Source organism: Elgaria multicarinata, chromosome 9 (assembly GCF_023053635.1).
Source record: "Elgaria multicarinata webbii isolate HBS135686 ecotype San Diego chromosome 9, rElgMul1.1.pri, whole genome shotgun sequence".
Lineage (NCBI taxonomy): Eukaryota > Metazoa > Chordata > Lepidosauria > Squamata > Anguidae > Elgaria > Elgaria multicarinata.
The window spans coordinates 33,315,563-33,342,909 of NC_086179.1; the positions used below are offsets into that span (position 1 = coordinate 33,315,563).

General features: G+C 42.7%; 1 protein-coding gene across 1 annotated transcript; it reads left to right on the forward strand.

The window, feature by feature from the left end:
• The first annotated feature begins 293 nt into the window (after positions 1-293).
• On the forward strand, positions 294-20,162 carry NCF4 (neutrophil cytosolic factor 4). Its single transcript, XM_063134586.1, has 10 exons — positions 294-500; positions 3,896-3,980; positions 4,997-5,150; positions 8,048-8,118; positions 9,396-9,523; positions 9,657-9,714; positions 11,930-12,028; positions 13,390-13,520; positions 15,927-15,992; positions 19,272-20,162. The coding sequence occupies exons 1-10, from the start codon at positions 469-471 to the stop codon at positions 19,498-19,500; spliced, it is 1,053 nt and encodes a 350-aa protein (XP_062990656.1). The 5' UTR covers positions 294-468; the 3' UTR covers positions 19,501-20,162.
• The last annotated feature ends 7,185 nt before the right edge of the window (positions 20,163-27,347 follow it).

Sequence of the window (27,347 nt, forward strand, 5' to 3'; positions counted from 1 at the left end):
ACGCTGAGCCATTTACATTTGTTCAAAATGGACAAAAAGGTGGCTTCCTTTTGGACTTTCTGGAGCCTCAATCCCATGGCATTGTATTCCTCAGGAACCCGTATTTACACAGGTGGAAAAGTGGTTTCAGTTGCAGTTTGGCTTTGTGTTTTGTTTTATTTTTCTTCAAACGGCAGAGCGTTTTTGACACAGGCATGTGTCACGCAACCTTGCTCTCTGTTTCAAAAGGCCTCTTCTTTCACTTGCACTTCCTCAATCACAGGAGGGAGGGGAAAGGAAGACCAACAAGAAAAGGCATATTGTCAGAAGACAAGAGAAGCATTCATTAAGGCAGAGATTGATTCACAGTGCTATAGGCAGAGAGGTGGGCTTGGAAACCCCCACCCACCCCCACCAGCCAAGCTGTCTGAGGTGTAGAGAAGAAAAATATATATACTAGTAATCCCTTTGATTCTTGTGCTGAGAGGAATGTCCTTTCCCAGGCAGCTGCGAGGAGAGAGGTGAGTCCCTCAGATGCTTTCTCCTGGATGTTTCTTTCCTGGCCTTTACCTCAAATGCAAGCCCCCTCAGAGGGGCTGATGGATATTTTTATGAGGAGCAGTTCTGGTTTTCTTAAGTATAGGCATTTGTGTATTGGCTTTGCTCTTCAAGATGATTGTATTCTCTCTTTCTCTCTCTCTTTCTGTCTCTAACACACATGGTCAGCTGAAGCCATTTTCCTGCCTAAAGTGGAGAAGCAAATGGCACCCCTCCCGGCAAAGTCATAGTACATACTACCAAGGCCAACCAAGTTATTTGTCACCTGAGGGAGAAAATCATACAAGCAGCTCCCCCCCACCCACCCTGGCTGTGAAAAGACAATAATAATATATCAAGAACTAACCATTTACTGCCTTCTCATGACACCCAACAGCTGCTGCCTGAGGCAGCTACCTCATTTTGCTTAAGAAAGGGCTGGCATGCACACATCGACACAGAGAAGAAACATGTTGGCAGACACCTCTAGGGCAGGGTAGGTGACATGGTCTTTGGAGGCACCATATGTCCCCAGGCACTGTTCATGGCACCAACCAAAGTACCTCCCACCCCACCATCTTTTTTAAATTAACACATTTTCTTCCTGGCATTTGGGATTGTTGTGAAAATGCCTTGATGCTGGAAACTGTGGCTATAAAAGAGTTGTTTAATGTGTTGGGGCTCAGCCTCCACCTCTGCCTTGTACTCAGTTTTTCGGGCAGGTTACTAGTCCTTTCCCATGACTCCCATGACAGCGATTTCGTGGTGGTGCCCAGGACAGTTTTTTCAAATTGCCAAATGAGTCCCCAGTCCCCAGCTCTATGGTGACTAGACACAAAGGAAGTCAGGGCTCCTGTACTTCAACTATCTAAAGAGGTTAAGAAATATTTTATTTAAGGTGTTTCTACACTGCCATTCATAAAACTTATATACCAGGGTGGTTCACAATTAGAAATTACAATAAAATACAATTACAGAATTAAAATAATTCCAAGCACCAAAACAAAACCACTTTCCAAATTCACCACAACTTCAGAACGAATTCAGGCCGCAGAATGGATGACAGAGTTTAAAATGTAGTTTTCTTTTCCCTCAGATCACACGCACACGCACTTGGTTCATGTGCAGGCTGGGGAAAGCTGGGAGTTGTAGGACTTTTTTCTTTCTGAACATGCATAGGATTGCATCTTAAAATGCCTGGGGGAAATGTCTTCATCCATCACCACACATAAAAGATGATAGCAGAGGCAAACTACCTTGGGAAAGCAGAACCCCACCAAGCTCTTTCTCACTTAAACCCCCTCCCCTATACAAAACTATTAAAAGGAACAGGAGTCACGGCCACTTAAGCAGAGTGAAGCAGTCTCTTCAGACAGCTGATTTTGGGTGGCATAAAAGGGCAGCATATTGTCAGTAATTCCATTTATTATGACTGTATTGTTCCTGCCAGGAAGATGGAGAGGCACTTATGGGATTTTTGACTTTAAGTGCCAAATAATTTGACCGGCCTTGCAGGGTGGGTGTGGGTGGGTTGCCATTTGCTAGTCAGCCTCATGCAGAAAAATGACTTTGCTGACCCTGACAGGAGTCTTGTAATCTGCTATATCTGGTCACCCTGAGAAGTTTAGAGTTTCATAGCAGTCTCACCTGTAGGGGCAACTTTGTTTTCAGATAAGCAGTGATGAGTGAGGAAGTATTATCTGGTACCAAGAATCTGTATAAACTTTCATACTATATGCCAGGAACCTTTATCCAGTGCCAACTCCGGGCTTTTGAGGGCCCTTAGGCAAGACACCCTAAATTGCCCCTCTCCCTCAGTCAGTCAATCTTCTTACCACCATCGTCACCAGCTGCTATTTTTCCTCCTCCTCCTCTTTTTCATCATTGCTACCATATGTGTGCTTGACAGGCAGAGAGCCGATGATCAAGTGGCCAGTGGCATTTACTGCTCCTCCTTCTTACCACCACCACCACCACCACCAGTGTCTGGGCCAGAGTGACAGGCTAGTAAACAAGCTTCTTCTTCTTCTTCTTCTTCTTCTTCTTCTTCTTCTTCTTCTTCTTCTTCTTCTTCTTCTTCTTCTTCTTCTTCTTCTTCTTCATCACTATTATTATTATTATTATCTCTTTTTCGCTCATGGCGGTTTTACTAGATGGACATGATGGGCATTGCCAAGTCATGCTGTCTTTTACAGATTCAGGAATTTCCTGACAACTGAGCATGTTTTAAGCATGATTACTTTCTGGATGTTTGTGTGGATTTATTTTGGTAGGCCCAGTTTCTGAAGGTTGTTGTTGTTGTTGTTGTTGTTGTTGTTGTTGTTGTTATTGTTATTAATTGTATTCCGCCTTTTTCCCAATACTGGAACACAAAGTGGCTTTACAAAATCAAAACACATACAATTAAAACATATAAATAGAAATATACAAAAGTTAATATTATGATGAAGAGGTGGAGCAAGTCCCGGGGACTCTTGTCAATGGGCCCATGCTGGGATGTAGGCCCTTGGCAGGTACACAACCATGCCTACCATTGATGACAGCCCTGACTTTATTAACAAGCAGACAATAATAGTAGTACAAGCTGCCCCAACTACTTCTGATTTTTTACTCTAAGGTTGTGGGGAAGGGGATAGGTTGCAACTGCTTAGTGGTGAGGGAAATGAACTCTGCATAAGCTCAGAGGTATTTTTTTAAAACATTCCAGGAAGCAAACTTCTGAGCTGGATCCTGGCACAAAGCCCTGGACATCATGCCATTTTCTCTGTAGTTTATTTAGTTCGAGGTTGAGTAGTTTGTAGTTTCATTTTTATTTGTAGTATTAAATGGGAAATGTTAAAGAAGTGCAAAGATATGAGACCACAACCAGAATACTTGGGGGGAAATAATTCTATTGCACCACTACATATAAGACACATATATGGATTGGCCTGTGCAAGCCAATCCACCCCACCCTCATTGACCTTCTTAGCTATTGCCCCAGTCTTATGGAACGGTGTCTCCAAAGAAGCCCATCACAGTTTGACAGCAGGAACCAAAATGATGTCCGGGGACCAAACCAAGGAAAAGCCATCAAATTCCAGGCCCCAATTTCCCCCCCCCCCCAATATTCCTAAATCCTACATGTGGCTGTTCAGTAGTAAGTCTTGTCGATTTCAGTGAGGCTTATTCTCAGGTGAATGTATATAGGTCTGCAGCCATAATTCTCTAAACAAACACACCTGTATTGGGTTTTATTGGGGTTTTATTTCCTATGTATTATAATAAGCTGCCTTGATTTTTCATTCAAACATAGGTGGGGTAAACATCTACTGTATCATGATCACCTCCACAATCATGGCCATCACCTTCAGTAATCATCTCTTCACTTGTCTTTCAGTGATTTCGACCAGCTTCCAGATGATGTACCTGTTTGTGCTAATATTGCAGACATTGAAGAGAAGAGAGGCTTCTCTAGTTACTATGTAAGAGAAGGAGTTTTCTCATGGATGTCGATATAAGCTGAGAGCCAGTGTGGTTAGTGTAGGCCTGAGACTCAAGAGATCCGGGTTCTAATCCCCAGTCAGCCGTGAAGCTCATTGGGTGACTTTTGGCCAGTCACTGAGGCCTTAGCTAGACCTAAGGTTTATCCCAGGATCATCCCTGGGTCATCCCTGCCTGCTCCCAGGATATCCTGTGTGTCATTTACATGAACAGGGATGATCCTGGGATAAACCTTAGGTCTAGCTAAGGCCTGAGTCTCAGTTTAAGCTACCTCACAGGGTTGTTGTGAGGATAAAATGGAGAAGATGAGGATGATTACAGTATGTAAACCAGCTTGGGTTCCTTGAAAGAGGAGAAAGGTTGTTCTATAAATGTAATAATGAATATATTATCAGAGGGATGGGGAAGCTGGAACTATAGGAAATGTTTGCTTTATGGGCAAAGATGTTCATCCACTATTTCACAAACATGACATTTCACAGGGGAAATAAGTTATTTCACAGCACAAGTTTTCACAATAAACACTGAAATTTGTAATAACTGACTTATTACAGCTCTGTCTTAAGACTCTTTGGGACACATGCCAAACATCTTCAGCTGGAAGCCAGAGGAGGAAAGGGGATGGGGTTGCACATGAGCTTGAGGCTAAACTACAGTTTGGTATTATGTCTGAACTCAGGCTAAGCACTCTTATTAAGTTATTATACCATCAGCGTTGAATAGAAAGTCCACTTTTACCATAGCATCATAAAGAAAATCTCACAAAGAGGGAGATGGTTTACATATTTGTATTTTCCTATATCCCCTTGCCCCTATTAAGGATACATATAAAGAGCTTATATTAAGCCAGACCAATGTTTCCTTTAGCCCACTAATGTTTATTCTGACAACAGTTCTTCAGGGTGTCAGGCAGAGGTGTTTCCTAGCCATGCTGCCCGAGATTCTTTAACTGGAGAACTCATGTCAGAAACTCAACATGTGTCTTCTTCTCTTTTAGGTATTTGTGATTGAGGTGAAAACAAAAGGTGGGGGAAGGTACATGATCTTCCGCCGTTACAGCCAGTTCTATAACTTGCACACCAAGCTAGAGGAAAATTATGGTCCAGAAAACAAAAACAGCCGCTTTACCTGCACACTCCCCGTCTTGCCAGGTAAAGACTTTCTGGTCCTATGACTCGGTTTCCCCCCTAAATAACCTTGTAATGAATCATTCTAAGTGGGTGAATAATAAAAGGATTATGCTTGCAGAAGGGAGTAGTATTAGAACATTAGCCCCATACAGGTATCATCTAAAACTAAGAAATGAAGCATGAAAACAGGAGTTGGGCCATACTGCGTAGCCCTTTCCCCGAGATCACTTGTGCCATGGACCTCTGCCTGTAGAGATCCATATGTATAATGCAAAGGGTCCCCCCCTGCAGACATCCATGCCGTACATGTAGATGCCTAAGGGAGGAGCTACATTGCATGCATGACCTCAGGGATGGGGCTACATGGTGCAGCCTTGTCCCTCATTATCTGTTGCATTACCTACTTTTGGATAATGTCTGAACAGGGCTTGTACAGTAGCTCAAGCTGTTCAGAGCCGAAATGGCCATACCTCTCAGATGCCCCTAGTGATGTCAGGCCAGGACACTCCCTCAACTGAACATTGCTTGTTAATGTAATCATTTTTCGTCTTTGTTATCCTTATTAATTCTGATGCTTACTGTGTGTTCCTGCTTTGAACTTCGCTGTACCCATGCCTTAGAGGCCAATGTAATGAGAGAGACTGAAAGAACTGGGCATGTTTAGCCTGGAGAAGAGAAGATTGAGGGGAGACATTGAGGGGAGGCACTCTTCAAATACTTAAAAGGTTGTCACACAGAGGAGGGCCAAGATCTTTTCTCGATCCTGCCAGAGGGCAGGACATGGAATAACGGGCTCAAGTTAAAGGAAGCCAGATTCCAGCTGGACATCAGGAAAAACTTCTTGACTGTTAGAGCAGTACGACAATGGAATCAGTTACCTAGGGAGGTTGTGGGCTCTCCCACACTAGAGACATTCAAGAGGCAGCTGGACAAGCATCTGTCGGGGATGCTTTAGGGTGGATTCCTGCATTGAGCAGGGGGTTGGACTCGATGGACTTGTAGCCCCCTTCCAACTCTGCTGTTCTATGATTCTCTGATTCTTATTTATTTATTTATTTATTTATTTACTTTTATTTATTTATTTATTACATTTTTATACCGCCCAATAGCCAAAGCTCTCTGGGCGGTTCAACTGGAGTGCTGGATCAGCAGTTCCAACCCAATGGTCCAGGAGCATGGAGGTCTTGTGAAGAGCTGGCCCTTCACAATATGTGTCTTTCTTTGGGGAGGGTCTCCTGATTGTGGGCTGCAGTGCCCAAACAAGAGCATTGGATACTACTTTCTGGGTAAAATAAAGTTTGCTCACCTATTTTTCCCACTCAGATCCAAGATAGAAAGCTGCATAAGAAGAATCAGTGTCAGCCCCCAAACCATACTTTCAGTAGCCTTGTGCATAGAGAAAAAAAAAGTTTTACCATGGTGTCTTTTCTTGCTTCCAAATAGCACAGAGAACAATTCCTTTCTCAGTGCCGCTTCCACATCCAAAACGATCCTCACCTTGCTCACCTAAACTTAATATATTTTCAGAAACACTTTTCCCTAAGGTGAATGAATGTTAACCCAGTTTAAGTCTGAAGCATAGATATATACTCTCCGGGACACTGCCATTAGGACATTTCACTACCCAAATATAACCCCATGCTCTAGCACCAAGTTTCACTGTACCATTAAAAAGTCTCACTGTACCATGCAGACACCCGTTCCTGCCTTTATTCACTTGCACCCACACCCACATTCCACCTGAAGCAGGTTGCTTCACCCTACAGCATGGCAAAGCCAGGCATACACCTTATGTAACAATATTTTGATGTTTTAATATGGTTTTGTTGCTTTTTATGTCTTTTTGTCTTACTGTTTTTATTTGTATAATTGTACACTGCCTTGGTGATGTTTGTGGAAAGGTGGTATATAAATATTATAAAGAAATAAAGAAAAACCCTGTTCTAATAAAATGGCTTGGTTTGCACATAACATTAACCCATTCTATGGATTGTTAAATTCTGGGTTGTTTTGAAGCTGTGAATGCAGCTGCACTAAGGAACCATGGTTCAGTAACCACAAATAACCCAGAAGGGGAACCTCTGTTTTGTGGTTGGTTTTTGATGTATGGGTTGTTTAAACCATGGGTTGTCATTACATGCATATCATGGGTTGTTTCACCAGGCTACAGAGGCAGTGGGCAAGAATGGTTTAAAAAGCAACCCAGCTGCTCTACACGCCAGTACTACCCTATATGCCAGTATTATAGGATAGAGGGAGTGGGCAAGCAAAAGAGGACAGAAAGAAAAAAAACCCAGTAATTGAGAAAACCAACCATGGTTTGTTTGATCATCTGCCAGATAAATTCTGAGTCGGGCAACAGACTATGTTTAAATAAACCATAGGTTAGCATTATGTGCAAACCATGCCCATAAAACACCCCTAGCTTCCTAAAACACCATGGAATTACTCATGTCTATATTAAATTCTTTCAAAGTCTGCCATTGAACACAAAGAGCCATAGCTACATATAAATTGTTTCATTTTTGAATAGGAAAAGGGATTTCTTTCACCATGTCTTTTATTGGAACATATTTTTTGGGGGGTGCCCTCTGTTTTTAAAGAAAATCTACACTACAAACTTAAAGTGGGTGAACGGTGGCTCCAGCACCTTAGATGTCCCTGGACATTGCAGCACTAAAGTCCTCACAATTTTCTAACAGAGAGTGCTCAGCACGCTCATCAGACTAGGGTTCTCCCAGGATTCTTTGGGAGAAGCTATGGGAGTTAAATTGGGATAGGAGCAGTATAAGCTTACAATGTCACATCCAGACCCAGTGTTGCTGAAAGAAAAGGGCCCTTAGCTGTATCTTTCCCCACTGCTTCCTTTCCAATACAACACCCATTCAATCCTCTTGTTTTACTCTGGTGCTTTCCAGGAAAAGTTTATGTTGGCGCAAAGAAAGAGATTGCAGAAAGCCGAATCCCTGCACTCAACATGTACATGAAGGTAAAGGTTAATGTTGAAGTCGAGTTTGCTGCATTGAACATGTAGTCGCTGCCACAACGAGCCCTTATAGAATAATCCTGTGCCAATCCATTCATAGCAGTGCAAGCTAAGGACATTTTCACACATAAGTTTATGTAGGGTGACCATATTTGGGAAAACAAAAAAGAGGACACCTAGTGTGTGTGTGGGGAAGCAGCTTTCTGAGTCCTGCAGAAAGTACGTTATTCCCCCGCCACCTTAAAGAACCCGATTGGAGTGGAGGAGGGGAAAGGATTTCATTCTGCACCACCACCATCCACTCCAATTAGGGCCTTTTCTATAATGTCCACGAATGACCCACTTTCCCCTTTAAGACCTCAATTGGAGCTCGGGGTGGGGGAATGATGTGCCTCAAGAAAGCATGTCACTCCCTCCTGCCATGCTAATAGCAGCCTTAAAGGGGAAGGTGTGTCATTCCAGGACATTATTGAAAATTATAGAAAATCCCCCCTGACACTATGGAAAGAACAAAAACCAGGACAAATCCGGGAAAATCCTGACAGTTGGTCACCCTAAGTTTATGTGCTTATTTGTGCTTCTATTGACCAATACACTGAATGCAAAATCTATAAAGGTTGCAGTGAACATTTATTTTTAACTTTAACAACATGCAACTTCAGATGTGGCACAAAAATACCTGTGAGGGCATATATATGGCACTTCGGGATAAAAAATGGTTGGGGGGAAAGCTTAATACCCCTCCCAGAGTGCCACAGTCCTGATCTGGATTGGAGCCATGTGTACTTACACTAAACTAGGTATTCCAATCACACATAACTCTGCTATGCATGCTTTGACAAATATTTAGTTTTGAGGATTCCTAAAAGTAGGGGGATGTATAAGCCCCGTTATGCGTTCAGTGATGATGTCAGAGGGAAGCAGGACCTCCCCTCTTAGTCCCAGTTCTAATGCTCCTCCAGTCCAAGCAGTCACAATTACAGCGCTAATAAGAATGGCCCCTACTCATGTACAGCTTTATGTGCATCAGGCCATTTCTCATTAATGGTGAGTTTGAGTCAGTCATTGGGGAACATGGCTGGAGTGGCCACTTAGGAATCGTTTTCCACTCTCCTTGGTTCCCTTTCCCACCCCCCTCCGTGCGCATCTGAACAGGCCCATTGCATATATGGCCTGGAGAAGAGGTTTCTGAGAAGCTTCTGAGAGATCTCCTTTACTGCTTGAATAGAACGCCATGAGGGAGAAGTTCCCCTATTTATACCCTGTTTCTTTTGACACAGAAACTGCTTAGCCTGCCAGCTTGGGTGCTGTTAGATGAAGATGTCCGACTGTTTTTCTACCAGTCAGACTTTGACAGTCAGCAGGTACCTCAGGGGCTGCGGAGGCTTCGCCCACGCACTCGGCGCGTGTGAGTATTTCTTTCCGAACTGTCTCCAAGTTCGCAGCATATTCAACTACAGTCTGTAATTTTAACTCCGTCACTTCTTGACCTGTTCTCAGTGGAGCTGATGAAATATTGCTCTCCCTCTTCTTTGTGACAGCAAGAGCATTTCTCCTCAGGAACCAGGCTTTGACAGACTGGCAGCTGCACGGGCTGAGGTGGGTATCTCATCCAGAACGTTGCCTGCTGTACAAAAGACTGCATGACCACACAAAGACGGTTCTTTGAAAGTACAGTCATATATATTTGTTAAAGTCAGAGAATACCATTACAACATAGTCTGAGTTAACCAGCCTTTGCAAATATGTCAGGCTACTTCTGCCTTCAGTTATGAGAGCATATTAGAAACAGAGGGGAAGTAAGGGAGCATGAAGAAGGGATTTATCTCTCTTGGCAGTGTTGGGGAAATGTAGTGTAGCCACTAAGTCCATTTCTAGTCCATGTCACATTCACATGTGTTCATCATTCCTAAATTCATTCTGCCCGGTTTCCACATGAATCTGTCTGTGACTTACAAAAACATGAAGAAGAAAAAATGCATTTAAATGCACATTTCTGAATGTATTTTCTCACAAAATATGCACTTCTGAACATTTTGGGCTTTTCTACACGAGACTGTTAATCGCTATGTCTCCTTTCAGTTTCATTGCAGTATTGAGCTCTACACAAAGAGCTTTTCCTTCCCTGCTTTTCCACTACATAACTTTTAGGTGGAGCTGTGCTATAGTAGAATACCTCAAATGCACAAGGAGAAACAGCACCATTTCCCACATTCTAAACACACACACACACACACACACACACACACACACACACACACACACAGAAAGTGCTCTAAAAAAGCAGAAGTGGAACTGGAGGATCACGATGTCATCTAAGAAGCCTATCAACAACCATGAATAAGGAATTATGAAAGCACAATAAAATCCTTCTGTAGAAAAGCTCTTTATTTCAAAACTACACAGTTCCAGATTTATTTAATTAGGTCAGAATTTGCAGTGAATGAATTCCTCAAACATCTCTAACAGCCACTGAGCTTCCTGAGGAAGACCTAGCTCAATAGGTAGCTTTGGAGGAGTCATCTCTCTCACCCAATCCTCACAGGTTTGTCATGAGGATAAGAGGAGATAACTGCATGTATCAGTTGCCCTGAGCTTCCTGGAGGAAGGGCAGAATTCAAATATGATAGCTCAACAAAATGGGGGCAGAGCTTGTTTTTCAGATATGTAGACATGAAATGGAAGTTATCGTTTAGACCCCAAATTTAAAACTGCATATTTTGATATTACTGACACTCAAGGCTGTAGCATGTGGCACTTGTGAAGTATATTAATGTAGTGTATTGTGTGCTAGAAACTCAGATGGTGGATTTAAATACTAGCTGGACTTACTGGTCATTCTTCCAGAATCATGTTATGGATGCCATTATTATTACAAGGCTGTATAGTTTTTCAGTGGGGAAACACTCCCCTAATAGCTGTTATTTGGCATGGGTCATTACTAGGGTGGCCACTTACACATTGCCCAAAAGAGAGGAAATGCATCACCAAAAAGAGGACAAAAGTTCTGTACAGCACCATGAACGATGATGGCACAATAATAATAATAATAATAATAATAATAATAATAATAATAATAATAATAATATCATCTCTGCATATGATAAACATTGTAAATTTATATAGGCACATACTTAGAAATAATTATATAAATTAAATAGGAACACAGTTATTTCACTATACTGTGGGGTAATGTGACCAGGTGAGCTGGGTGCATGCTTAAGCTACTGTGCAGGTGCTATCTCCATCATCATCATCATCATCATCATCATCATCATCATCATCACCACATTTATATCCTGCTTTTTTTCCTCCAAGGATCCCAAGGCAGCATAAATAATCCTCCTCCTCTCCATTTTATCCTCACAACAACCCTGTGAGGTAGTTTGGGCTGAGAGTCTGTGACTGGCTGAAAGTCACCCAGTAAACTTCCATGGCCGAGTGGGGACTAGAACTAGAACCCAGATCTCTCAACTCACGGTCCAACACTTTAGCCACGACACCACACTGACTCTCTTGATGGGCAACTTCAAGGTCCTTGCTTTTCCTTCTTATGGTTCTTTATATTGGGCCTGGACTGCATAGCCTTTCTAATGGAGGACATACGGCCATCCTAGTCTCTGGACAAGTGCCAGCTACAAACACACACAACAGATTAATCAAGTGTTAAGATTGATAACCCAAGTTATTGGACATTTGCACAAATACCTTCAAAGAATGGGAGCTATGTTGTGTAGTTTGTTTTCTTAATCTTCTGCGAACCAATTCTTCAGTTCTGGTATTTTATCTTACAGTGTTGGATTGTTTCTTCTAGGCATTGTTTGATTTTACTGGGTCTAATAAACTGGAACTGAGCTTCAAGAAGGGGGACCTGATCTATTTACTCAGCAGGGTCAACAAGGACTGGTTTGAGGTAAATATCAAGGCCTTACCTGGACATACGTCACAGGGTTTGAGTTGCAATACCTGTCCGACTTGTGTGGTGCCCCCTTTTAATCAGATGCTGCTTAATTTCATTGCCTTTTCTAGATGGATAAAATTGGCATCTATTTCTGAGTGTGGGTCTGTCATGCTCCGATACTAATTTAGGCTGAAAGCACTTTTGAATTTTGTCCCTTATCCCACTCTGAAATTCAAGATAGCCAATATCAATGTTAAATATGATATAATCCCTAATTCTTTGAATATATAGCCCAAAATACTATGCTTTGCAAAAAGAACAAAAGTTATTATTTCTGTACAAAATCCTCTAGTTTTGAGTATACTTCTACCTCTCTTCTATCAGAAATCTGCTTCTCTGCCCATCGTTAAACGTGGTGTAGTACAAATACTACTAATAGCTATTCTGGATCAAGCTTTGTTTGTCTTAGTAAAGATAGTACAGTAGGTTAATCAGTCATAACATCTGTATGCCTATATTTCTGTTGAGCATTAGCTTTTCTCCAGATTTTGCAATCCTTTGTTCAGCCACTTTTTTATTCAGGCATTCTTGAATCCCAGTTTTCTGTGTTGACGTCCTCTCTTTTAGATGTGTTTTGGTAATTTTGATTACAACCCCCCACCCCAACTGTAGTACTGGGCTGTCCAGTGTGGACAGGTAAATCATTATCAAGGCTTTTAAGGGCTACTGTGCCTTTAATTAAAAGTTTCCTGCTTGCAAATTCTTCCCATTTTATTGCTTTCTGTTCAGTGTGGTAGGAAGATTATTGTTTAAATTCACATTAATTAGTCAGTTTCTGTTCTCCAGACTTGGACGGGGGGATTAATTATTGATTTCCTTGCACCAATATTTGCTTTATTTATGGAAAAATAATTATACATGCCACCCTACCAAGCTCTTTTTATTGCTGTATGTTAAACATGGGTCTTCAACCACAGCAGGGATTAAAAGTGACTGAGAGTTTCACTTGAGGGCAGGGGATTTGTTAAACAGCCACACACTCATGCCATTGCTCCATTGCAAATCACCCGTCTCCTGGCAATGTAGGTGTGGCTATTGGGCTAACATTACACACAGCTGCATTGTCCAGCACAGTTAAGTACTGAGTGTCAGGATTTACTTGATTTGTTACCCTGTTCATCTGTGGCTCATTTCTTAGTCCACTAATTCCCTGTCAAAGAGACCTCCTTCCCACTGCACTTGTAATAAGAATTCATATGCCACATCTGCAGGCAGCAACATTTTGCCATTCTGATTTGATGTAGCAAAAATAAAAAAGTTTTTAAAAAGCATCACCCCTTTTATTATTGTGTGTTCTGTTCATCTTATCCCAGGGAACTGTCCGAGATGCCACTGGCATTTTCCCTTGTGCTTTTGTGGCTATCATCAAAGATCTCCCGCAAGAAGATGATCCTATCAACTGGTTGCGCTGCTATTACCATGAAGAGAATGCCAGCACCATCAGGTAGGGGAATGGGTCTGCGTTATTTTCACCTTCCTTTCCTTTCTTGGCTGCCAAGCTTTGAGCTCCAGGAGAACCCTTCCTTCCTAAATCTAAGCTCACTGGCACCAAAAAGGATATGAATTATTATTTATTCTTTCATTATTTATATAATACCATCAGTGTGCATGGTGCTTTAGAAAGTACAAAATGACAGGTCCCTGCCTCAATGAACTTACAATCTAAAACTGGGCATTGAGGAAACAATAGAAGAAGAGGTGGGAAGTAGAAGCTGGGGTAAAGAATATGAATTATCTCTCCTTGGAGCTATTGCAATACAACGGCTGCACTACGAAGTGCTGTGGAATTCCATTGAGCCCCCAAAGGGCTGAATTTCCTGGCATTGGACATTCCTATGTACAACTGCTTCTACATTCCTGATATATTACAGCAAAAAAACTTAAACAAGCTGTAAAGGTAGCCTCATCTTTAAAGTAGTAAACACTATTTATCAACCCTGATAATAACAATTAAAAAAACTACTCTGAGCATTTGCAGTTTCACATTTTAAACTCCCTTAAATTACCGCACCATCGTAACTACAGGAATAAAATGGAATTTGCTTCTGCCGTCCCGATGCCAAATACATTTATTTGGAAAAGTGAATCATTTTGTTGTAGAAAAGCATCATATATTTTATCATGAAAATTTATTTTATTTTGAAAAAAATCAACAAATATATATTTTTAAAGTAAGAATAATAAAACAGGCATCGTAAATGACGTGTCCATGCTTGGCTGACCATTTACTGACTGAGAAATGGGGTGGGCTTTTTTTTTTTTTGGAAAATAAATAAATAGAGGAAAGAAAGGAAGGATTCTGTGGTGAGCAATGTTTGCTCTGGTGGGCCCCCAGAATGCCATACTAACCCAGGTGCTGACATAGGGCCTGTTGGCTGCTGCCATAATTGCCTGCTGCTCTCTGGGGCTAGGCTAGGGGGTCCTGGACATCAGTCCCAAGATTCAGCCCAACTGGAGGAGAGGCGAGGAGTGCAAGATCACAGAGAGAAAAATTCTATTTTATGCCCGCTAGCAGTGTCTAGGGGAACATAGGATTGTTCAATTTCTGAGATCCAAGGTTGGAAAGAGGTCTCTGACCTCAAAGCACAGAATCCACAGTCCCTGCTCTCCCTCCTTCTTGTAGCCAGCGTGGTTCTGGCTATGACTCCATGCTCAGAAACAGAGTACATAGAAAGGAAAAGTGGGCGGTCCCGTAATCAGAGAGGAGAGGAGACTGGGGAAGGTGTGTTATGCAGCTTCCTATGCTCAACCCAGCTTCCTTCCCTCCCACTTGGAAGCACCACAGCTAAATGGGCGAAATTGCCCATCTGGTGAAAATACAGGATGGCTGGACTACAGAAATGAAGATTGCCTTCCTTGCTCTGACCACCCTTCATTGGATACTCATCAGCCTGTGACTTCAGATGCTTCCAACTATCTCCATAGAATTGCACCCTAAGTATGCTGTCCTATCGATGTTTAGATGGAAAAATGTTCTACAACTCCCAGCATTCCTCAGCAGTTATATTGCCATGGAAATGCCAGGAATTATAGGACTCTTCTTTTGGTCTAAACTTGCATAGGACTGTGCAATACGTCATGAGTTTAAGTTTGTCTAGCTGCACAAGCGCTCACTATAGCATACTATAGACTGTATTATCCCCAATCCCCGCCCCGTTCCAGCCATAAGTGAATGGCAACCATATGGGGAAAAGTAAATATTATGGCTTTTCTTCATTGTTTGCATTGTATGTTTTGAATGTTTTGTACAATGCTCAGAGAACTTGGGTTATTGGGTGGTTTTAAACTGCAATCAATCAATATTGAACACAATATTGGGAGGAGGCCTAGACTTGTCTCCAACCTAGGGATGATTGAATTTTATTAAATTCGTTCTGCCTCCACAGGTCTGCGGAATCTGCATGACTTGGAAAAATTTGTTCTGCAGTGGAAACTGCAGGTTGGATTTATAGAAATCCAAACTTATTTGAATCAAACCTGCTATTCTTATCAGCATAGCCCATTCCAAGGTTCTGTTTCTTGGTTAGGATTGATGTACAGAGGAAATTCACCTCCAGCTTAGTCACCCAATGTCCAGCACACAGGCTTCCAGGCCTAAATCCACACTGCTGGGACCATTAAACTATTTCACAGTTAGACACTTGCTGAACTTCTCAGCACTAAATTCTGGCATCGTGGTACCCTCTCAAGACATCAATATTGTGTGCGTGTTTTTTATTTAACCTTTGGTGCCAAGTAAAATGTTTTGCACCTGAGTTCAAAAATGAAGGGAGAGTTGGCTCTTAGTGTCCAGATTTCCTCCATCACTTTTCTGCAAAGCTGATTTTACTTGGAGTTTTTTTTCTTTTAGGGACATATCGGTGGAAGAGGACTTAAGCAGTACCCCATTATTCAATGATTTAATGGAATTAATAAGGTAAAAGCACTAGTATAACGAACACACAGTCAAAGAGCTCTATCACACCTACTTTTTTCCTCCTAGAATGCATCCGCGATTTCCACCTCTGTTTCATTAGCGTGTCAAGCACTGGTCACTTTCATGTGCATGCGTTCTTGTACTATTTTGCCTTGTTTACCTTTTCACCTGTGCCGGCTCACACCTCCTGGTATCGCTGCCCCACCCTGCCCCTTCTTCCCCCACTCCAGTTCATTGGTTCTTATGCTTGATGGACATTCTGATGGATGTGCGTGTCTCCCCCCCTTGCTCTGGTTTTGTTGTCTGAAGTTTAGTGATTAGTGTTTCATGGGCTGGGTGCCTTGTACAGTGGGCAAAAAAAGAGGAAAGTTTAAATGGGTGAATGATAGAGCAGCGGAAGTTCATTCGACCTACTTGGCACGCTGGAGGGGAACTACCCCCACCCTCCTCTTTCATCAACAAGGCCGCAACCTTCAATGCACCCCCCCCAAGAAAGGACGTTCTGTGACATAGGTGAGGACGGCAATGCACAGGAATGGAAGGGCAGTTTTATCTGCATGAATAAAAAAATAAAATACCACACTTTCCTTGCCCTAGAAAAACATGGAAAATGGAGGGGAAGAGGTGATATAATTGCAGGACAGGAACAACGTTGTGTGAGGGTCACAGGGCAAAATAGTAAACAAGGCAGTACAAAAGTGCGATAAAACACTGGTGTGGTGGAGCTCCCAATATACTGAAAGTATTTACTTTTGTGTCCATTTTGCGAAGATCCCAAATGATCTCTGAAATTGTATCTGAACAGGTTTGGCTCTGCTAGGGGCGAAAATGTTTTCATGGTCCCTTAAACAATCCCTGCATTTTTCTCTCTCCTATCTAGTGAACTGTTCTGTTCTCTGAACCTGGTTATGCTGTTCTCCTGTGGAATTTTTAACAGAGCATTCATGTCTTTAGTTTGCCATTCTAAAAAGGTCTCAAGCGTAGGATATGCTCACATTGCTATTAGCTCATATAATTCTTAACTAACCCCGTGTCCTGTCCTGATTTGCACTTCCCTTTTTTAGTGCCAAATTTAGCACCTCATTAAACAGATAAATTGGTACGTGTGTCTATTAGTGCTAGCTTTACTGTAATGGCTTTCCTTGTGCTCAGTTGTCTTGCCTTTTTTCGTTTGTCTTCATCAGGATGTTTCAGATGGTTGTGCATATATGTGCATGCTGTTAGCCTGATAATGCATGTGTGCATTGACTTATCATGCTTCATGGAGGAGACCTACCTATCTTTTGATTTAAAATGTTTAGAAACTGTCAACAATTTTTGCTTCTCCTTACAGAAAACCCTTCTGAAAATCATTCCCTCTCCTTCCCTTTAGATCAGGAAACCTTTTTAGGCCCGAGGGTCACATGCAGTGTTGGTTGATAGGTTAAGAGTCGCAAGCTTGGGATTGGCTTTGCCCATCCAGGCTGGGTGCAGGCAGGGTCATATGAAAAAAAAAATGGTTTTGCTCACAAAGCATTCGAGCATGCCCCGTTTGAAGCCCCAAATGCGAGCACCAGCATGTCTGCCGATTTTTTTTTGCAAATTCTAGAACACATACTCGTGTTCATCTCATTCTGGATTCCCAGTTTGATTCACACAAATTTTGTAATTTGTGCACATTTCCTCCATAAACTGAATCAACCTCTCCTTTTAATCTATGGAGAAGATTTGCACAAATTCTGTGAGATCTGCGTAAATCTCCTGTTTGATCATGAACACAAACAGGAATGATGTTTGGCAAATCCAGGTGATCTGGGATCACTAGTATTTGCCCCTCATTTGCCCCTCCCTGTGTCACAGAGTATGAATGTAATGTGTACTGTTGATAAGGGTACATTGGATTTCATAGGAGTGTTATTCCTAATGATCTGTGTGTGATGACTGTAAGTGATCAGTAACAGATGCGATGAGTTCACTCACAGTTATGAGATAACTGTAATGGAATATATTCTTGGAAATGAAGGAAGGCTGCCACAAATGGGTAGGTCAAATGTTGGATGCAGCATGTAGCTTAGCAGGGATATCTTCATCTGGATGTTCCGGGTGTCCGTGGCAGACCTGGTTACATTGAGAGAAATTGGAATAGTGATACGACTACCTCTAAAATCCACACAAGTGTTATAAAAGCAAGTGTTGGATCTGATGGTCCAGAGAGATCCTGGGAGAACAAGAAGCCTGCCCAACATTATTCCCTATGCTTCGCAAACCATGCTTGCCAGATAGGTCACTATAAGATCTTAATAATGACTGCTTTGAAAGTTGAGAGGAATAGAACTTTTATTTTACTAGGCTAGCCATGATTTCTATTAAGAGAGAATATGACAGTTTAAGAGAGAATACAACAGCTTTAAGGGCAGACCCCACTCAGCAATAGATGTGTGAATCCAACTGAGTGTTCCGGGGTTCAAGAATGAATATATATAATAGAAAACTGCATGAATACAGAAGTCAGACTATACACTGGTTTTAAGACATCTTAAAACCACAGCTTTAACCATGATGAATAAGGCAAAAAGCCTTAATAACCATGGTTAAAGTTATGGTTTAAGGTGTCTTCTGAACAGGGTCACTGTCAGGGTTTCAGTCTGCATTAGTCAGTCTGCTGCTGCATTGGAGTGATTATAGGCTCTGGTGAAGTTGTTTTTGGCTCCCAACAGGGTGCTAAATTTCTTGCCACCACACAATGGAAAGCTAACACATCCCGATGAAGATAGTGTTTATCTTGCCATGTAAGCTTTCTTCATGCAGGGAGATTTTGATATGGGGCTACTTTCGAACAAGCAGTCCTCTGACTTGCATCCTGAGATGGTGCAGCTCCATGGAAGGACCTGACCAAGTATACAGCTTCATCTTCGAGTTGCCTCTCAGTCTTTGCAGGGATGACTGGTTTGCTCCTCTGGTTTGGCATTTAACATTCATCTGGAAGTATGATGGAACAGATTTCTTGAGCAATATTACAAGGCCGCCCTGGCAATTGTTCAGTTGCTGATACCGAACTGAACCCATGTGTGAGACCATATTAATACACACAACAGTTTATTGCAGTCAATAGACCATTCCAGCCAATAAAATTTTTACATACAAGCAAACTGACCATACCGCCATATTAATATAGCATTGGATACACTCCCAACCACTGTGGGTGTGGGGGGAAAAACGCACACCTTGGAAATGTGTTTGCACCTTCTTCTTGGCATGATTCAAAACCTAGGATTAATGTCTTCCTATTCCTTTTTCCAGGAGAGAGTTTGGACGTGATGATATTGCCCTGAATTACCATGATGCCGAGGGAGATCTCATCCGTCTGCTGTCTGATGAGGATGTTGTCCTCATGGTGATGCAGGGCAGGAGCTGGCCTTTTGAGAAGCATATCTTTCCGTGGAAACTCCACGTCACCCAGGAAGATGATTACAGTGTCTACAACCCTGCAGGATTTGCTGTCTCAACACAAACAACAACAGGGCCATGACCCTTCACTACCCCTGCTGCTTCAACAGGAAAGAATAGTCCTAAAACAAACTGGAACAATGAGGAATTGACCTGCTATACACATTAAGAAAACTCATTATGTGAATTAAGATTGGTGGCTAGGGCTGCTTAAGAACATACAGACATTATCATGGGATTAGACCAGGAGTGGACAACATGTGGTGCATGAGCCACATGCAGCCTATGGAAGCTGCCAGTGCAGCTCCCCTTGGATGCTTTGCTCTCCTAATTCTCACCTTCTCCATTCCTCTGCACCTGCAACTATCCCACTAACACAGGGCACACAAAGAGCTTCTTCCCCATGGCCCTGTGTAACAGCAGAACTGGGCTCCCTCACAATCCATCAATCAGTGGGCTGGCAGGAGCCCAATCCTGTTGGGAAATAAGTGTGCAAGGAGGACCTTCCTCACATGCTCATTTCCCAGGAGAATCAGAGTACAGCTGATTGGGGGACTGGCAGGAACCCAATTCTGCTTCTAGGGGCTGGTAGGAGCAGAACATGATTGCTTGGAGGAAGGGAAGTGAAAGCCTCTTGCACCTCCCAACAATCATGATCCAAGTTGCTGAGTTGGGGTCAACTGGGGCAAACGCTGACTCTCCAATCCCAGTGACTTGGATCATGATCATTGGGAAGAAGAAGAGACTTTAGCCACATCCTCCTCCCAGCTATCATAATTCAAATTGCTAGGATTCTGGTGTGTGTGTGTGTGTGTGTGTGTGTGTGTGTGTGTGTGTGTGTGTGTGTGTGTGTGTGTGTATATATATATATATATATATATATGTATGTATGTATGTATGTATGTATGTATGTATGTATGTGGACAGCAGGAGTCCAGCCCCTGGGGGGTTCCAGAGGATTAAAATTGGCCCCTGACAATGCTCACTCCTAGATGAGACTGTATGCAACCACCTAGCTTGAGAATTGATTATTTGGATACTAATTTCTTGATTTGATAGAGGTGTATAATTTTATTTTCATTTTTATTATGGGAATATAATATTATATTACATTATCTAATAAAGCAGTAACAAGATGCTACAAGAACATTTTTTTACTTTTACCTTCAAACAATGTAATTTTAGTATTGTTAGTAACAATTTCCTTCTTTTTCATTTTAAACATGCTGTTAATAACTACACCAGGTGCCTTTTTTATTATTATGCACACTGTAAAAACATTTCTTTATTCAGGTTTGAAATGTAAATAGACTCATCAAATTATTTTAAACAATGCATACAATTAGGGAAATATGTACAAAACTGCATACATTGGGAGAAATGCATACAAATGTATATAATAGGGTACAAAATGTACACATTTTTTGTGCTCAGTTTGTGGTTGAAGAACTGTGGTGCAACATTCAGAGACATGCAAAACCTGAAAGATAACTGCATTTCAGTTCATGAATTAGATCTGGAAGTACAAGTTACAACTTTGCTTTTGACAAACTTCTGCAATTTGTGGAAGAAATAGATTCACTTCATGTGCACTCAAAAACATTCCTTATGGTTTTCTTTAAGATTCTGGAACACTAATATAGCACTGCAGAGTCTAGTAATTGTATCTTTATATTCTCTACCCTTGTTCTTTGAGATGCAACATCACCTACAAGTGAATGTAGCTGTTGCATGATGGCTAAGCACTTTAATTTAGTCTCTGTGTCTATAAATTTAAAGCTATTACTCACCTGTATTCTCTCCTCATCTCACGCAGCACCCTGGACACTTGCTCTGTGAGGTCAGTCAGTTATCCTGTTGTCATTGTTTCTCATTATCTGCCTGGTAGGGGATAGAGAAAGCCAGTGACAATGCAGAAATGTAAAGCCTTGAAATACAGCCTGGATAGTTGGACTAGTATTGTGCCTGGAGATTTTTCAAATCCATTCACTGCATCATATACTCCAACATTTCATAGATGAGAATATGAATGTGCTTATAACAAGCCTTTTCTCACTGACTTTTGGTTAAAAATATATTAGGAAAACCCACAATTGTCCTACAACAGGGGTGGGCAGAATGTAGATCTGGACAGGATCTACTGATAAATGTCTTGGTGCTTTGCAATAGATGGTTTGGATTCAACTATTCTATGACTCTATGTTTCTGACTCCTGGTTTTTTTTAACAATAGCATACAACATAAAAGCTCCTCCCCACAACCTAGGATGTTGAAACAAAGAAAGTTTTCAAGAGAAAAGTCTGTGAGCTCAGTTCTGGTACTGAAAACAAATCCCTGGCTCTAAGAGTATTCTCAAAGGCACCCTGTTGTTTAATTATGTGTTTGTCTGCACTTTGAGCCACCATTTTGCGCCTGGCTCTGGTTGATGGACCTTGGGTTTCTATTAAACAAATGAAATAGAGCCACAAGCCTAAAGTCTGCTCCTCTCTGTTCTACAATAGATTACCAGCAGTTCAAGCTATATTGCAGCTGTATTGTGTGTGGAATGGCCCACTATGCACTTCATTATGCCTTAATGACCATGTATTTGCCCACATGTGCTCTAGTGTAATATCCCACCACCTTCCTGGCAGGATCAACCTAAAACTGGATGAAGAGGAAAAGAAGGACCCTACGGCTGCTCCCAGTACTTAAGAAAATGAAGGGTAGTCTGAAAACATCCCCACAAGGCCACCAGCCTGTATGATACCCCACGCAAAGAGGCTACTGGTTTAGGGGAACCAATGTACACAGATTGGCTTCACTCCACCACTCCAGACAAATCCAGATCTCCTGAAAGAGCAGATATGGCAACATGTCCAAGTGGAAAGCCAGAACTGGAGATGCAGTGCTCATCAGGCAGCCTGAGTTTGACCATTCCTGGGCCCAACCCATGAGGAGCAGGCAAGACTTCTCATGAGCTCCAGATCAGGCCCCAGGGAAGGGATGGAGTGGCAGAGTCAGCCATAAAGCTGCTCAGCTGAAGCCTAACCAATGCTGAAGTCACACTGACTGGGTTTGCACAACACAACAACCCGCACTCAAGGTTACATGTGAGTTGTTATTGAACCATGAGTTCTTGTTGAACTGTTGGTTATTGTGTTGTGTGAACCCAGTCACACTAATAAGTCATGGTTTTTTACCACAAACAACCCAGAGTTCACAACCCAACAACAAATCATGGTTTTCTTTGTGGGTTTGTGATTAAACTATGCTTTGTTAGCTCAACTTGATTCACACAACACAATAACCCATGATTAAACAACAACCCATGGTTCAATGATAGCCCACATTCAATCCAGACTCAACCTTGAGTGTGGGTTGCCATATTGTGTGAACCCAGCTGCTATGTCCTGATGTACTCCCTGTGGCTACTTGCTGGATACTTACCTTGCTATCCTGAATATCTTGATCCTTGACCACTGGATGGCTCCTTAGCATCTCTGGTAGTTCAAAATTCTGAACCACATGGCAGGGATGGTAGGAATGGGATAACTAGAGACAAGATACATGCATACCCATTCAGAGTTTTAATTTCTAGAGACTCCAAGGATGGGGCTAAACCTTGAAGAAGTACAGTGCTATCAAATCATACAAATAAGATGCCAACATGAAATGCCAAAAATATGGCTAGTGATTTATTATAGACAGGGACCTGAAAATGGGGGTTCTCCCTAGTAAATACAGTTTATGTGTAGGTCACTGGCGTAATGTATAGCTTAGAACAGGGGTGGTGAAAATACTAGGGGTGTGCTCCGCTCCGTTACAGATCCCCGGATCCAAAGTGGAACGGGCCAATCTGGACCTCCTAAGGCCAGTTCCAGAGCAGATTAGGGGAGGTTTGGAATGGTCCGAAGTGATTTGGAGCCAGGTAAGTGGGGAGGGGAGCTTACCTGGCTCCCCCATCCGCCGTTGCTGCAGTCTGTGCGGTGAAGGCGGAAGAGCCAGGTAAGTGGGGAAGGGGGAGGGGGTTTACCTGGCTCTGTTGTCTGCTGCCGTCCGTGCTGCGGCTTCGAATGCTGCCCCCGCCTAAGGCCAGAAATAGGCTGCAGCCTATTTCTGGCCTTAGGCCTGGGTGGCAGTCGAAGCTGCCACACGGACAGTGGAAGCAGCGGACATTGGAGACAGGTATGTGGGGGAGAGGGGCTTACCTGGCTCTGCTGTCTGCTGCTGCTGCGATCCCTGTGGTGGCAGATGGCGGAGCCAGGTAAGGGGGGAAGGGGTCTTATTTCCCTCCCATTTTGTCCCCCTTTCTCCACTTACCTGCCTCTGCTGCACACAGCCGAGACAAGTAAGTGGGAAAGGGGGCAAAATGGCTTCCAAATTTCAATCCGGACCTCTTGATCTCGCTCTGGATCTGGTTCCGGAGTGGATGGGAGAGGTCCAGATCAACCCAAACCAGTTCAGGGAGGGTGTGCACAACCCTTAAAAATACAGTCCTCCAGATGTCATTGGACTATTGCTCCTATCATCCCTGTCCATTGACCATGCTGGATAGGGCTGATGGAGGATAGAGTCCAACAACCTCTGGAAGGCCCCAGGTTTGCTCTATCCCCTGAGCAGCAATGCGGAGTTAATGTGGCTGCCTCCAGGCTGAGCACCAAAGAGGGGGGAGGAACGGGGCAGCAGGCTCTCCTGCTTCTGACCTCCCTCTGGCTGCCCCATTGCTCCCCCCATTTTTTAAAATCTGTAGATCCGAACATTCACATCAACAGATTAAAAAAATACAATTAAAAAATGGGGTGGGGGGAGCAAGGAAGCAGCCGGAGGGAGGTCAGAGGGAGGAGAGCCTGCTGCCCTGTTCCTCCCCCCTCCATGGTGCTTGGCCCAGCAGCAGCCTCCTGGCTACCCCGTTCCTCTCCTCCCCACTATTTTTTTTTTAATCTGTAGATGCAAACATGGGTAAGAAGGCAAGAGTCAGTGTTCAAGGAATAGGGAAGTTGTAGCCCAGAGGGAAAGGGAAACGAAATTCAGGAATCAATAATAGCTGATACAAAAACTGCCTTGACATGGTGGTAAGGAAGGTCCTCCTATTTCCTTTAAGCAGGTGAAAAAATAATGTGCACGCACTGCAGCTACAGCTACAGACTCCTGAAGGATTTCATTCTGTTGGTTCCAGAGCCTGGAATCCTCCTGTATGCTCAGCTGGGATCTAGTCAGGACTGAGCTGCTGGAGGGATTTATGGGCCTCAGAACAAACACTTCAGGACAGTGATGTCAGAAAATCCACAAAGGACCAAAAGGACACTTGATTTCTATGAACGTGCCCTGTAGAAACTGTAGAAGACCAGCTTTTAAGAGTCATGTGGATTCCACAGTTTTTTGTTTTTGTTTACTTTCTGGAACTGTATGCAACTTTGCTTGTACAGAACTATGGACGTTGCATAAAAATAAGGCAATATATATGTCATTTTACACTGACTTAAGAAAAGTATGCAGAATGTTACATACTAGTGAAAGTTCCGAAAATTCTGATGGATTTTTGGTGTACTTTTTCTGCAGAGAGAAAAAAAAAATCTGTATCTGTCGATGAGCAGGTGATGGAGTGAATGATGCCTGACGATCCATAAAACACAAATTATACAAGATCCTGACATCCCTACTCTGAGATGACTATAATATTGAAAATGACCAGCATTGGATGGACAGCCCCCAAGTTAATTTTATACACACATTTCAGGGTTGGGCTTTCAGGTGATTTGCTATAAACAAATAGTACACAAGCACTACCAAAGCCCACATTGAGTGCTGGGTTCTCTGCAGTAGAGGCACAGCCTGGAAGGAAAAGATCTGTTTAAAAAAACCCGTTTATGGAACAGAATGGACCATCTTTCTACCAATTATATGTTTGCTATGAGTCTGCTGGACTGAAGAATATGGGTACTTTATTTATTAATTCCACAGCACCATCAGGTTTATTTATTAATTCCACAGTGCCATCAAGTGTACTACACACTCTGGAGAGAGCTCAGGTATAAAGAAAAGATTTTTTTTTCTCCGGCAGCTGAAGAGGTTTTACAAAACCCCGTGTGTTTCTTTTCTTTTCGCTGCTTGAATAACCTTTTGGCCAGCACCATTGCCAGGATGAGTGCGCTGAAAGCTTCCCTCTCCTAACTGTGAAAGCCTGGCACTTATAATCCATGCAAATTTAATTCCACAACCAATTAGCATTTCTTTCTGGCACAGACATGGACAATGATTTCTGTTTTGCACTGACATAAACCCCGAGAGACTAGATGTGTTCTTTTAAGGCTAAATATACAAGCAAACTCACTCAAGACACTAGAAAGAGAGGAAGTGGGCAATAGTAATTAACAATTGGGTGTTACTAAGCATTGGAATCCACTCTCGTAAGCAGATTTTGCATCTGTATTGACTATTTGAAGCTCCGTTGGTCCATCTATCCCAGCAAGTCAAGTTCTGAAGGTCCACTGTTTTACTGTTTTATGCAGTACTCACAGTGTTAGGGTTGCAAAAACAATAATAGTGAAATTTTATGCATGTCTATTCAGATGTCCTGTTAAGTTCAATGGTGTTACTCCCATAAGAGTATATAGGATTGCAGCCTATGGAGACAATGTTATGGGGAAGGGGAGAGTCTGTGGTGGAGAAATCACCAGGGGTGGGGAACCCTTATTGGCTCAAGGACTATATGCCCATTAGGGAGGGCTGTCAGGAGCTGAATGCAAAGTGTGGTGTATATGTGTGTCCACAGGCCAAGGTGGTCAGGGCCATGGCTAGCATCTCTCTCTCTGTCTCTTTCTCATGCACGCACGCACACACACACACACACAATAATTGCACACACTATACATCCAACTCATACTATGCACTACATGTGTGCACAAACATCCCCCCATACACACCATTCACAACACATCCCATTCATGCCATGCATCAAATGCAGACATGCACACACACATACATTACCCCATAAATGCTATTCACTCACACACATGCACAACACACCCCATTCATACCATGCACCATATGTGCGTGTGTGTGTGCACACACACAAACCCAGAGCCCCTCCCTCTTTGCCATTGCTGCAGCATGAAAGTCGGAGTAGTGCCTTCATGAACTGCTTCTTCAGGGTGCTTCAGACAAGCGGCAGCTCCCAAGGGAGCCAGCTCCATGCATCCTTCACTTTTCTTGTTGGGAAAGGTGAGCGGCATGCAGAGCTTCCCGTAACCACCACTTCTAGGCCCCTGGAGTGCTTTAAAGCAGCAGTTCTAGGCCCCTCACCATTCCCAACAGGAGGGAGAGAGCGCCTCACTTTTCCCAACAAAGGAAGATGAGAGGCACACTGAGCTACTTTGGGGTGTCAGACCCAGCCTCCGAGGGCCGGGTCGGGAGGCTTCATGGGCCTAATCTGGCCCATGCGTTGGGGGTTCGTCACCCCTGTCCCCTTCGGAGTTGTGCCAACCAGATTGGAGGGGGAGGGGGTGGGGAGGGGTTCTGGGGTTCCCTCCCTGCCTTTTTTTACCCACTGATTTCTCCTTTTTAGAAAACTTTAGAAGTTTGGGTGAAATTTGTGCAAATTGCTCAGACATTCGCACAAATTACAGAACCTTTAAAAAAAAAATGCATAGAAAAGTTCCCAGAGTCTGGGGAACAGGTCAAAGCTTAGCTTGCTGACCCAAAGCAAGTTATACATGCCTTGGAACTCTATTAAGTCAAAACAAATCAGATTTCCCAGGGACAGTAATCCCTAAGAAGAGATGCAAGCAGTTCCATTTTGCCAGTGTAAAAATATTTAATTCTACTTCCGTGGAAAAAGGAAGGAAGAAAGAAAGAAAAAAAAAACCACCCTTGTGAAATTGCATAACAATGAAAAGAGAACTAGATTCTCTTCCCTGAATCAGTGAAAACTGAAACAAACAAAATGCA